Source organism: Pelodiscus sinensis, chromosome 15, assembly GCF_049634645.1.
Source record: "Pelodiscus sinensis isolate JC-2024 chromosome 15, ASM4963464v1, whole genome shotgun sequence".
Taxonomy (NCBI): domain Eukaryota; kingdom Metazoa; phylum Chordata; order Testudines; family Trionychidae; genus Pelodiscus; species Pelodiscus sinensis.
Genome location: NC_134725.1, coordinates 38,071,965 through 38,085,531, shown reverse-complemented (window position 1 = coordinate 38,085,531; position 13,567 = coordinate 38,071,965). Strand labels below are relative to the sequence as shown.

At 47.4% G+C, this 13,567-nt stretch overlaps 1 protein-coding gene across 6 annotated transcripts in view; it reads right to left on the bottom strand.

The window, feature by feature from the left end:
* SGSM1 (small G protein signaling modulator 1) overlaps positions 1-13,567 on the bottom strand; it is a 95,686-nt gene that overhangs the window by 45,903 nt on the left and 36,216 nt on the right. For all 6 annotated transcript variants that reach the window (XM_075898859.1, XM_075898863.1, XM_075898860.1 and 3 more), the window contains exons 4-8: positions 7,082-7,244; positions 5,176-5,328; positions 4,197-4,264; positions 3,145-3,290; positions 2,036-2,167 (exon numbers count right to left, since the gene is read on the bottom strand). In XM_075898859.1, coding sequence (XP_075754974.1) covers positions 2,036-2,167; positions 3,145-3,290; positions 4,197-4,264; positions 5,176-5,328; positions 7,082-7,244 — 662 coding nt within the window. The remainder of the gene's footprint in view (positions 1-2,035; positions 2,168-3,144; positions 3,291-4,196; positions 4,265-5,175; positions 5,329-7,081; positions 7,245-13,567) is intronic.

The window sequence follows — 13,567 nt, the reverse complement described above, 5'->3', positions numbered from 1 at the left end:
TTAATTATCCCTTCTTTTAGTATTTTTTTCTTCCATAACAATATATATACATATTATTGTTAATAACTGATGGGTGTCACAATGGCACACATCTGAAGAAGCGCACATGCCATTAATATTGGAGCACAAAACAAAATTCACTTTGGCTATCGGATGAAAAATCTTAGAGGGAACACTGACCAAGGATGCCATTTTGGGGGGACAAGGGGGCAATAGCCCTCTCCCAAGTTTGAACTCCTGCATTTCATACTTAAGGTCTGCTTAAAGTCCATGCCCTGATTCCAGAGGCTGTTCTTAAATGCAGCAGAATTTGAGCTGCTTGCAGCTTTGCCTTTGGTGCAGGGAGTTTGTTATAAAAAGAGGGAGGCAGGTGATTAAGAATAACAAAAGGCTGGGCATTCAGGCAACTGAAGGATCGTTAGATCATCATGAAAACATTGCCGGATACTCCACTTAAAAGATGGGGGATGGGTAAGAGTAGGAATGAGTGTTTTGCTGCAGGAATCTGCATTTGGACCGCTACTGTTAAACTTCTCATAAATGTTCTTGAAAAAGGGGTGAACAGTGACTAATCCAAAGCTGACTGCAAAGAGTTACAGGGAGATCTCACAAAACCGGGTGATTGGGCAACACAAGGGCAGAGGTTGATAAGTGCAAAGTAATGCACGTGGGAAAATATAATCCTAATTACAGATACAAAAATGATGGGGTTAAAACTAGCTGTTACTACTCAAGAAAGGGATCTTGGAATACTTGTGGATAGTTCCCTAAAAACATCTGTTCAATGTTCAGTGGCAGTCTAAAAACTAAAAAGCTAACGGAATATTGGGAATCATTAGGAAAAGAACAGATAATAAGATAAAATATCATATTGCCTCTGTATAAAGTCATGGTATGCCCACATCTTGAATACTGTATGCAGGTCTGGTCATCCCATCTAAGAATGATATATTGAATTTGGAAAAGGTACAGAAAGGGCAACAGGAATGATGAGGGGTAAGAAACAGCTTCCATATGAGGAGAGATTAACAAGACTGGGACTTTTCAATTTGGAAAAGAAATGATTAAAGGGTGGGAGAATATGTCAGAGGTCTAGAAAATCACAAATGGTGTGGTAAAATAGAATAAAGAAATGTTATTCATTCCTTTACTCACATAACACAAGAAGCTGACCTAATTAAATTTATAGGCAGCAGATTTAAAATAAACAGAATAGGCAACAGGATTATGATAATTGCCTCTTCTATTTATTCCTTCAGAAGCACGTGGCATTAGCCACTATGGGACGACAGGACACTGGGTTAGATGGACCTTTGGTCTGATCCAGTATGGCCATTCCAATGTTCTTATATAGAGCTGAAATGTATCTGCCTCTTGCTATAACCCACTAGACCCCACTCCTGTTTCAGAGCAGAAAGGGCCCAGGCATCCTAACGAGATCTCTCTCTCCCCACAGAGTTAGTAACAAAATCAGAATATATAGTAAAATTTAAGACTAACCAGTGTCCTGACTTGCCATAAGATGTCAGATCATGATAGTCTTAGAGCTAAGTGGGTCTAATATATCTTTAATTTTCTTTCTGATGTATAAGACTTAGGTACAGTGCTCCTGTCAGCTAACTGCTAAGTTCCCTGCCAAAAAATTAGAGTTTTCCAGAGCTTTGGTAACCCCGGATAAAGATGATGGTGGGGAGGGGGGGCAAGTGGGCTTGGTTACCCTTCTCCCCAGTTTGATGCTTGGTTTGTACTGAGCATGCTCAGTCCCAATGCTGAAACCTCTGTCCTCAGTCCCCCCCTCATGCTCTCACTCTCCCCCCACATCATGGCATGCACAGGTCACCCACCAAAATCTGAAATGGCACTAATGGTGCTCACATGTACCCATACACCCAGGCGTGCATGCGTAAATACACACTCACACTGCGTACCGCCACCTTCACATGGTGTCTGTATGTACACAATTGGCAACACACAGACCCGCTAGCCATATGAGAGCACCGTGGCTTTAACCTTTCCTTCCACTCAGGCTACTTACCGGCTGCACCAGGACATTGTTTTTGCCATACAGTAGTGTGGCTCTGGAATTCTGATGCAAAGACTCCACGTAGTCTCTGGCAGACAGTGACGGCCGGTCATCCATGCTGCCACTCGAATGCCTTTTCTGAATCTAGAAGGGACCAGCACAGGATAGCTTTGTGACCTGCTCCTGCCCTAGACTAACCCAGCACCCAGAGGGGCTTTCGGCATATCACAGCAAGGATGGTCATTCTCTTTCCTCTTGTGATGAAGTGGGGATTGTATTCACCTTGTGACGTTCCATGTAAGTTTTACTGTCCTGTAGTAACCCTGAGAGTGTGCCTCAGTTTCCCTGGGCACTGCACCAATACCTAGACGGTGATGGGAATTTCATGTGACAGTCTCCCCTACATACACCATGGCTGATGTCCATCAAAATTTGAGCCTGGGAGGAGGATATGACCAGATGAGACCTTTTTCCCCAGAATCAGGACAAAGGCTGGAGAAGAGTGTGGCTGGGGGCTGGTTCCAGGCAGCTTTGTTGGGGGGTCTCGGTTGACTTGGGGTGCAGGGAGAGAGTCAGGGCACTGGGTTTGGGTCCCCTCTCCCTAAAATAGATTGTACTGGCTGCTTCTGGTTACTATGCTGGCAAGTCTGTTCTACAATGTCTCCCTGTGAACTAACAAGCCTTCTGTTCTATCTGCCAGCTGAGAGTCACATCAGACTACAGATTGGATTCCAGGACTCGGTGACACCTTTTTTTTTTCTTCTGTCTGGGTCAACAGTTTGACACTAGCCAAAGTCAGACCTGAACCAATGGAAACCCCAGGGCTATATTTAATTTGCACTAAATGCAGCAGATGGCAGCTGCCTTCATTTTTTATTTCAGTGGCCACCCACAGAGATCCCAGAATGCTCCATGCAGTCTGTAGACTCCAGAGGCTGAGTTCTGGATCCAGCCAGAGAGATCCTGTTACCACTATTGTTAATTTACACTTCTCTGGCCTCTTTCGTTTGCAGAGCTCAGTGAACTCTGCAGGTCAATTCAAGGAGCTTCAATGCTACCCAACTCTATCCCTGCTCACCACCATGGGAAGCAATCCACCCCCGCCATCCTCTGACACTCACGCAGAGGGCAGGGCGCTTGGTAGGAGAGTCCTGGCGACAGTGCGAGCTGTGAATGCGATGCCTCTGAACGAGTTCGTCAGCAGAAGGGTCTGTCCAGAAATGATCCGCCGTCTTCATCTTTGTGTACTCCAGTGCACAAGGTCCCACTGCGCAGGGAGGAGATTTACAAACCAAGCAAAGGGCAATCTTTTTCCCCTTGGGATCCTTGTGCCAAATGCTAAGACTCTGACATTTGGAACCAGAGAAGGTGCATCCCAGGAACTCGAATGTGACTCAGAGACATAGCCCAATTCCTGGCCTGCACCAGGGGCTATGCAGGGGCAGAGGGCCCCTATTCAGGCTGGGCTATAGGGTGACCAGCCAGCAGTGCATATGTATTCTACACACATACTGTCCCATGTAGTGGCACTTAGACCACATACGGAGAGAGAGAATGAGAGCAAGCTGGCTTTTAACTCAAGCTGTAGCGGCTCATGCACTAAGTTCCAGAGGTCCCAGGTTCCGTTCTGCCTTTCAATGCTACACTTAGGTTACTGATCCCTTCCAAGTCTTCATTTTAAAATAGAATGTGGGGGCATGGAAGATGCATTAATGTTCATTGTTCAATAGCTAAGAGAACCAATGGAAGCAGACATTCAGCATACTCCAACGCCGAGCAGTCGGGAATTATTTAGGGATTGGTAACAGCTCTTTTTAAATGTACTCATGCAATTAAGCACTGGAATAAACTGCCTAGGGAGGTTGTGGAATCTCCATCACTGGAGATATTTAAGAGCAGGTTAGACAAACATCTATCAGGGATAGTTTAGACAGTGCTTGGTCCTGCCAAGAGAGCAGGGGACTGGACTCAATGACCTCTCAAAGTCCCTCCCAATTCTAGTGTTCTAGGATTCTATTAATTCAATCTGCCCACCCCAGATGTGGCAAGACCTTTTAAAAATCTGTAAAGTTCTCAGGAAAAGATGGTATTGCGAGCATGCAGGGCCATTGGGGGGGAAGAAGTGTCTTGCCTGCAAAGTCAGCTCTGAGAGTAGGTTAAAGGATAAAGTTACCCAGCAAGGAAGCAAGAATTGGCCCATCTACAGGATCCATCAGGAGAGCTTCTTTCTCATAGTATTTACTAGAAGAAAAAAAAATGGTGTCGCTGGCAGACATGCTAAATGACAGAGGATGATTTTAGCCATACATTGCCCTATTCTTTCTGCTCCTCGGTGTGCTGCCACACATACATTATTGCTGATGAGAAAGGACAGGAGGTCATAGCTAGAGCTCTGCAAATCCACAGATACCGCTTTATATCCTTGGGTATCCGCATCCATCCAGGCTCATTTTTGCAGATACGGGTGTGGATACAAATCTTTTATCTAGAACAGGGCAAATGTGCAGATATCCGCTTTATCTCCACTGGTATCTGAATCCACTGATGTCAATTTGGATATCCATGGCTCATTTTTATGAAGGTGGAAACAAATTTTGTATCCGTATAGGGCTCTAGTCATCGCAGGCGGTGCTACTTCTCCAGAATTAGGCAGTCCTCCCCCAGCCTCCATCTCCATCTGACACCATCTGTACCAGCCCCCTGCCGGGCCCAAACCAACCCATTAGGAGCCCCAGCGGTCAGGAAGGCCTCCAAGAATGGAGCTTCCAGAATGGTCTCTAGCATAAGTGATGTCCAGGCAGAGCCTGACACCTGTCATTCATTCGCTGACAGCATAAGGACTCAAAGACCACGGGAATCCTGTGAGCCTAGCACCAAACAGGAATCCGACATAACTGCCTCCATGTCAGGGCGGGATGCAAGGGATCACTGAGTCCCAAGCCTTGACCATCCCACTAAGAAGAGGGTCTACATTTCAGATCCTGGGACATGTGCTGAGCTGCAAGAAAAAAAATGTGCTGGTCCTGTGATGCCTTCTGTCCAGCCAGGCACAGGAAAACTAAGTCAGCCATCCCTTCCCTGGGTGTTGGCTTTATGGCGGTCCCTGCTGGGAAGCAAGGGAAAGGAAACAGTTGGCCCACACCAGTCCTCACCTGCTGTTTTCTACCAGGTAATGCACGATTTTGTCCAGGACCTTTTCAAAGAGGGCTGTGCGGATCCAGAGGTGCTTGATGGCTTGGGGAGACAGGTTCGGCAGCTTCTGCACTTTGCGTACGTTCTCCTGAAGGCCTGGTACCTGGTTTCGGCTTCAGAGACACAAGGCAGAACAATACTGCAGACTTACTTTCCAAACCAAAGTAGCAAGCTGAGCGATGGTGGAATGTGTGCCCTGCTCCATGAGTGCAGAGCTGGCACACTAGCCCTTCCCTGAGTGGATGTGCCGCTAGGACTTGAACTGTCCCGTCTTGGCAGCCCAGAGGGTAAAGCCTACGGGAAAGTCCTCATGTGCTTGGAGCATCGTTTGGTAACAGAGCCCTTCATCTCATCCTTATGCTCTCCTTGCTGCTCCTTTCCTGGGAGACCTATGTCAGAGTGTTTAGATGTGACCTTGTTAAAGTAAATGGCCAGTTATAAATGAAGAGAACTGAGGCACAATACAAAGAAACCCCCAAAAGAGCTGCTGACTTAAGTCCTGATTCAGCCAAGGACAAAGTAGGCTTGGAAGGATCCGATTTTTATCGGTCCATGTTGGTAAACATCAATTTCACTGTGCTCACAAACCCATGGAAAACTATTTCCAACAATAATCACCAACATTTACAGAGAGACAAAGAAAGAAAAATGTGGTTTGAGAACGTGTTAGAGTTTGATTTAAAGCATAAGACCGTACGAAATCTGAGCAATGGTCCATCTATCCCAGGGTGTGTCTAGAATACAGGGTCTTTTCGAAAAAAAGTGGCCTTTTTTTCTGAAAAAATTTCTCAAAAGCAAATCGAAAGAATATGGCAGTTTTTTTCGACCATGGAAAACCTCGTTTTACGAGGAATAATGCCTTTTTTCAAGAGTGCTCTTTCGAAAAAAGGCGCTATGTAATGCAAACTGTGCTTTTCCGAAAGAGAGCATCCAGACTGCCTGGGTGCTCTCTTTCGAAAAAGCAGCTTGCTTTTTTTGAAAATGCTTGTTGTTGTCTAGACGCTCTTTTTCAAAAGAGGCTTGCACTCTAGATGTAGCCCCAGTGTCCTCTTTTTTGACTCTGGCTATTTACTTTGTCAATGTCACATCAAAATAGTGTGTTTCAATGGTAATAAAGTTATAACCTCATCAGTCTTAATGCCTACGGGTGTTAACTGATTATTGTCTATTCCCCCCATAATTTCCCACAACCATGAAAATTTAAAATTAAAAATGCTTTGAAATAAAACTTGATACTATCCACTGTAAAGATAAAATAAATAAAAATTGAATTGTGCCAAGCTGACACATAAGCAAGCCCGTCAATCCTACGGAAGTCAAGTACTAAAGTGATATAGGTCTCCAAGTTCCATTTTGAAATGTGGCTCAGTCACTGTGGGACCTACAGCTCATTGCAAGGCTCTGGGATTTGGGCTCCTACATCGCTTTTCCAACATGAGACCCAAGGGGCTCCCGTGACTTGCTGAGAAAAGCATGCGTTTCAGTCCAGTCTAAGAGCTTTGAACAGCATCTTTGTAAATCCCTCAGGACCAACTTCTGGGGAACGTTACTGATCTTGTCATGACTGAGAATCCTGAAAACAGCCAGCCTGTTAACGCCCTGGGCACCATACCTCCGGCCTGGCCCCAGCTCCTCCCTGAGAGGCAGGATTTTCAAACAGGGGTGCTTACTGGTGGGCATCTGATTCATGCCAAGCGTCTCAAACCCCCATTGGCCTCAGCACCTCTGACAATCAGGCTCTTGGGGAGGTGCCAAAGCAGGAATTTTGGTGCCTAACTTCGGGCCGCCATGTTTGAATATTGCAGCCCAAGTCTCCGCCCAGCATGGGTGCCTCCAGGCAGCCCAAGACAGTGGCAAATGCCTTACGTGTTCTCGATGAGCTGTTCCAGATCTTGGACCTTTCTAGAAAGCTCTTCTGCGGGAGGGAAGCTCCTGCCCACCTTCATGAACAGGGCTGCTATCTTGTTACTGCGCAAGAACCCTGCTGCTCTCCGCTTCAGGCCATGCAGGACGGAGGCTTCCACAGCCGCTGAAAGCAACAAAGCCAAAGGGTTACCCAGCCCTTGGAAGCCCCACAAACAGCCTCCCCAGGAGCCAGACAGGCCCGTAACTCATCATGGATGTTTCCTGTAGCATCCGAGGTCTTGCCCTACAAGGAGACACCTTCCCTGAAAACGAATCCAGTTCTCGCATTCTGTCTCCTGCCTAAACAAAGGAGAGATCCGCAGGCATGCACTTCCGGCTCAGCATCAGAGACAGGCTGGATGTTACACTCATTGAAAGAGAACTTCCAGGACCTGTGACACAGTGAGAATGTGCAGTCTTCCTGCCTCGGTGCTGAGAGACGGAGAGAGGACCCTGCAGCCCTACATTTCTAGGATTGTAAGACTTAAGATAACACGGACACCATCCATAAACAAGAAAGCAAGAGGGAGAGGAGCCACAGTGAAATAGAAAGCTAGTCGCCAGGATTTTGACTCCTCAGAGCACTCAGACACATTACTGTTTGGGGGGGAGTGGGTTTGTACCCCTTATTCCTACAGCCCTTTGCTCTTGAATGCTAGGAGCCAGTTTTGCTCACTGAGAAAACAAGTTATTGCTGGCATGCACGGGGCCACATTCTGCTCACTGATGTACCTGAGTCACCTCGCTGATCATAGGGATGTAAAATCCCACGTAACTAGTTAACTGCCTGCCATGGACTGGAGCAGCCCTCCTCCTGTCATGCAATGGGCCCAGCTATGCTGGAAGATCCCCCTGCCCATGGTGTGCCGCAGGTAGGGGGCTGCTCCAGCTGGATGCTGGTTAACAGGTAGGCATGCTGGTAAGGCAATGCTTACCAGTTAACCAGTTAACCCTTTCCATCCCTTCTGGATTTCAGTAGAGCTGTTCTCAAGTGAGAAAAATTGGGCTTGTGGCAAGGACTCTATGGCAAAACCAGGACAGGCAGAAATGCCTCTCACTCAAAATCAAGTACGTTAAGATCGATGAGCAAAAATCATGTCAATTCATTAAGATACACAGAAAATAAGTGCCTGCCCCCTGCACTGCCCCCGTGATGTCTCTGGTTATTCCTCCCCATCTGAATGCATTCCAGAGCGCGCTGAGTGAATGCTTTGATTATAGGCCAACTGCTGTGGAAAACTGGGAAACATTGGATAGATTTTTATGAAAAACAGCATGATCGGTTTCTGCTCTCGTTTCATATTGTGGGTTGGCTGGGAGGGAAGGGAGCAATTTTTCTTAAAAGAAGACTAACCATGCAGCAAGTGAGGGGAAGTCAAATGAAGCATCAGCCAACTCTTAGGAACTAAAATCGGGTGGGGCAAATAATGCAAATTGCTGAACAGTAACAAGGCTGTAGATGACCCAGCCCTTGCAGGACACTGGCTGGTTTTGACGGGGTGTGAGTGGGGAGCAGATAGAGAACTGAGAAGTGTCGGACTGGCAACCTGTTGTTGATGGGAGGTCACTCGCTGGACCCAGGAACTGACATGACACGGAGCAAGAGGGTGTGAAGGACTCTAGATCCTGCCAGAGTCTTTGTGAGGAAGACAGATCACGCCTGGCTAGACAGCTTTTCAGACCAGCTGTCTAGTTTCCAAGACACATTTTTCTCTGCTAGAGTGCTTTTGTTCTAAACAAAGAGTGCACTTTGTGAAAGCCGGTGGGTCACTGCACTCCCAGCATTGCTCTGGACAGAAAAAAGGGCATCAGGTCCTCAGATTCACTGATGTGATAAGGGCGGGCAGAAGGATCCCTGGCCTAGAGGGAAAGGAACACAGGTGCCCACCCTGAGAAAGGTGGTGGCCAGAGGTCTGAGCCCTGAGTGGGGTGCTCCAAGGAAGTCACAAAGACATCAACAGTGCAACCTTAGACACTGTAATGGGGTCTACATATGAAAAGTGCAGCCAACCTATTGGACAATACAGAAGTCCTTTCAGAGTCCTGAGGCCTGGCTGCATTGCAAGCAGGTTGGAGTCCCTGCAAGCATGCAAAGTGTTTCTGTATGTGCAGTGGGGGTTTTGACGCCAGCTCTCTGTTACCTGGGTCACCCTTAACTATAATTGTGCAGGACTGTATATATATGCAGATAGCTAGACAGTAAAACATCTGTGGCTCTCGTCTCGCACGGCATCTTTTAGGTGAGAGTTTCTCACATGAAGTATGTTTGGATTTACACCAGCTATTAAAAGTAGTGCACCAGAATGAGCTGGCTAGTGTCTGTCACTGCTGCCCTCCCCCAGACAGAGTTCCATCCCTGCTCCAACTGGGACGTTCTCAGTGGTCAGCTCTCATGGACAATTTGTGACGTCCTCAGTGCCGATAGGTTGGTTACAACATGGGCAAGGAGCACATGCACACCGAAGGATTTCAACAGCAGTACAGCAAACTGGGCAGTTTTCTAGCTCAGTTCTCAGAACTAAGTTTGTGCCTATAGCTAGTCTAAAAACTAGTGACTTGGAGAATCTGGCCCCTGCCAGTTCCTACAACATCCCAAGTAGCAGAGAACACCCCATGCTGACCCCTGGCAAACAGGGAAATTCACCCACAGCGACACCTCAGAGAACAATGCACCTGCACACTGATTTTACTGGCAATCTCCCTGCCTGAGCCCCTGGGGAGGATCAGGATATACGGCCCGCCTCAATCGAAAAATGTTTTCAATAGGGTGACCAAAGCCCCACCAATCAACAAGCTAGTGATCTGGGTGTGGACAGGATAAGCTTGCTGGCAGACAGACTGTTTCTTCTCTCCAGAAGGACTCACCAAAGAGCTAGCCACACTGGGGATTTTCTGCATCAGTTAGGCTGTCGCATTGTGTCTTGTTTTTGTAAAAATATTTTCCTGAATGGCTGAGCATGTCTAGGGAGACACTCAAAGTCGTTTCCCACAGACCTGCCAGACGTGGATCCCAGGGCCGAGGAAGTTGGTGTCGCATACCACTGCATCTGACCTTACCACACAGACAGTGGGGAGTTTGCAGCTGTGCAGGCATATGACATATGGTTAATCCTGATCTGAACAAAAAATTGAGAGAAGCAGATGGCATAAGCCCATTCCCTTGAGACATCGATTCAGAGCAGTGAGCTGAATTTCTGGTACAGGTCAAATCTCTAGTCTGGCATTTTCTGGTCTGGCAACATCTGTGATCTGGTATGATTTTAGTTAGCTGGTTCTCCACTTACCGTGGTGTGGCCAAGTTTCCTATGGTCCCATATAGTTTCTTTACAGCCACCAGTCCTGGCTCTCAATGTTCTGTGCTGTTCTTTAGCTCTAATTTACCCCCAACATGTCTTCCAACAGCCCAGTAAGCAGTGGCAGCGTTGGTAATGCTGCAAAACAATAGTGATCTCCCGGGGTTCAGCAAATTCTCTGGTGTAGAACCGATCAGGTCCGGAGGGTGCCAGACCAGAGAGGTTCAAGCTGTATTTCAATAACATGCTGTGTTCTCCCCAAGTGCAGTCTCTGCAGACAGCACAAGCTGTGCTGAGAGGGATCCTCCTGGCTGACAGTGAGATTTGTGCTGAGGCAAGGGATGCCTATGCTGCAGTAAACCTCCAGCTGGCCTGAGTCAGCTGACTCCAGCTCATGAGGCTCAGGCTGCAGGGCTCTATAATTGCAGCATCGCGGTTTGGGCTCAGGCTGGTTCCCAGGCTATGGGACCCTCCGCTTCTTGTGTGCTCTAGAACCTGGATTCCAGACCAAGCCTGAAAGTCTTCACTAATTTTATAGCCTTGCAGCTCAAGCCAGCTGCCTTGGGTGTTTTCTGGCAGTGTAGACAGGCCCTAACGGACAAGCTGCAGTTTGACTGCAGCGTAATCACTTCAAAATCAGACCTGCTTGTGGTATTGGCTTTGGGATTAGGACGCTCTAGAACGCTGTAAAACCCTGAATGTTTCCCTGGCATTCCTGTGCAGATTTCTGGGCAGCTTACTGCATGCAGGACAGTTACACACAGTTGGCCTTCCAGATCTTGTGTACTCATGGCTATCTTCTTGTGCCCAGCTGGCATGTCACACTTCAGGGAGGAGAGAAAACGGCTGCCAAAAGCCCACAGCCTAAGGATATAAAGGTCGTGCTTTTTAACTACCCAGCTGTTTCCACAGTTGTTGGCCTCCTGAGCGTCCCCTTGTGGCCTCAGGGCAGGCCTGCAAGTGAGACCTCGCCTCAGTTCCCCCTGCAAGGGGCTTCTTACACTCCACGCAGGCTTTCATCAGTCCATGACCACAGCTCTCCTGAGGGTCTGACTTTATTCACAGGAAGTGCACAAATTAATACAAACGTCTTCCTGCTCAGCCATTTCGCACCATTGCGCTGTCTCTCCCTGAGCATCCATCCCCCACCCACCCCTGCAGCTCCCTGCTGCCCTTTCTAGGGGAATCAGGTGGTTCCAGTGTAGGCTGGTCTCCTTAGCAACTGAGGCTGGCTTGCCCCAGGCCTGCCCAGCTCCATTCCAGCTATTCAGATTAAGCCAGTGCACTACGTGGTTCAGTTCCGTCTGTGTCTATTAGGCATTTGAATGGTTAATGAGTTAACCAGTAAGCATCACTCATACTGGGTGATGTTTGCTGGTTACAGTTAACCAGTGAGGGGCTGGAGCGCTGCCCCCCCCCCACCAGCCGCTTCCAGCCAGGCCAGAGTAGCCCCCCCCCGGAGCAGCATACTGTGGGTGGAGGCACTCTACACCCCCTCCCCCCCGCTGCCGCCAGCTAACCGTAACTGATGTTAACCATTCACATTCCCAGTTTGATCCCTACAGTTGTTGCCGTGTGGAAGACAGTGTACTCCTCACTGAAACACGGGCTCACTTCCCCATTGACAAGGAACTGGTCTCACTGATGATGGGGATTTAAAAAAGCAAAATATCTTCCCACTGTTTTTATATCACCACTGCCAACTTTCAGTTTCATTGTGAATCCTGTGGTATTTGCTGGTTTTCAGAAAGCCCCAGCTCCTGGAATCACAGAACAGAATGAGACCTTCCGCTTTCATTGAGGGAAGAAGGAAAGCTGAAAAATGTGACCTCAGGGCACTTGAAAGATTAAAAAACCGGAATTAAGAAACCAAACATTTGTGAAAAGTCTTGCAATGTCTGGGGGCTGGCTCCTGGTTTCTGAATGTTTGGGGTTGGTGTCTGAACAATTCACAGTAACTCTCCTCCCAACTCTCTCTCGCACCCACATGCACATGCACACACGTTAAATAAAGTTTTGTAACATGGTAAGTGCATACAAAAATATATTTTCAAGTGCAAATTCCATCTATCCCCACAGATTATAATCTGTAGCAAAATACACACAAACTAGCCATGTTTTTCCCATAGCTGCCCAACCACTAGGCTACTTTTTGTTCCTCGTACAAGGCTACAGTGGCTTTGACAGATGGACAGCAGGTGGGAATGTGGCCGAGGGTGTTTACATTTACTCTGAACAGCTGAGGAACTTTAATGTATTCATTAATTTAATGTATTTATTTATGTATTAAATAAATTCATTTATTAATTAATTTAATGTCTTCATTCACAGGATAGCCATTATGAACGAATAAACCCTAGTACCACAGAGGACTCATTTTAGCTTTGGAAGGGATGTTGGTACTTGACAGGTGTCAACACACGTTTATCTTCCCCAAACCTTGCAGCTCCATAATCAGCAACACTGGACTGCTGAGATCAGCTGCCCTTTTCTGTCACTCAGAAGCTTCATTAACAGGGATTTTAGTTAGAGAAGGCATGGGAGGGCTCAGATCACAAAGCCCGGCAGAGGAGAAAGCTGCCCCTGTAAGGCATTTTGCTGATTATGAAGACTGCGTTCTTTATACAGCCAACTCCTACTACAGCACCCAGGGACCCTTTCAGACTTGAAATTTAAATGGCAGCAACAGATCGAGACTATGCTGTAAATACCCAGAAGCCACTGGCAAGTCCCATGACATCATTCACGTGACCAAAGAGCCCTTCCCATTGCCTGGATGCCTCAGCTCTGTGGCGCAGGATGCTAGAAATAGTTCCAGGCTGTGATGCCTCACACTGCACAGAAAGCGGTGAGTGAGTCACACCTAGAAGTTCTGCTCTTTCAGAGAGCCTCTCTGCTGGTACAGACTGGCACATGCACTCACAGAGAGCAAAATAGGCACAAGAAACTCCATCCAATGGTGATCACCATCATGCAGGAACGTGGGGATTATATGTGCTTAGCAGGATCGTGACAATGTCCTAGGGAACATGACAATAAGCACCTTATATAAGCTACATGATCTCTCCCTTCCCCCACCCTCAGCTCTCCTACTCTTCTAGCGTTGGCCTGCACACAACTCTGCATTTCAACTTGATCTACCACATTCTCTTTC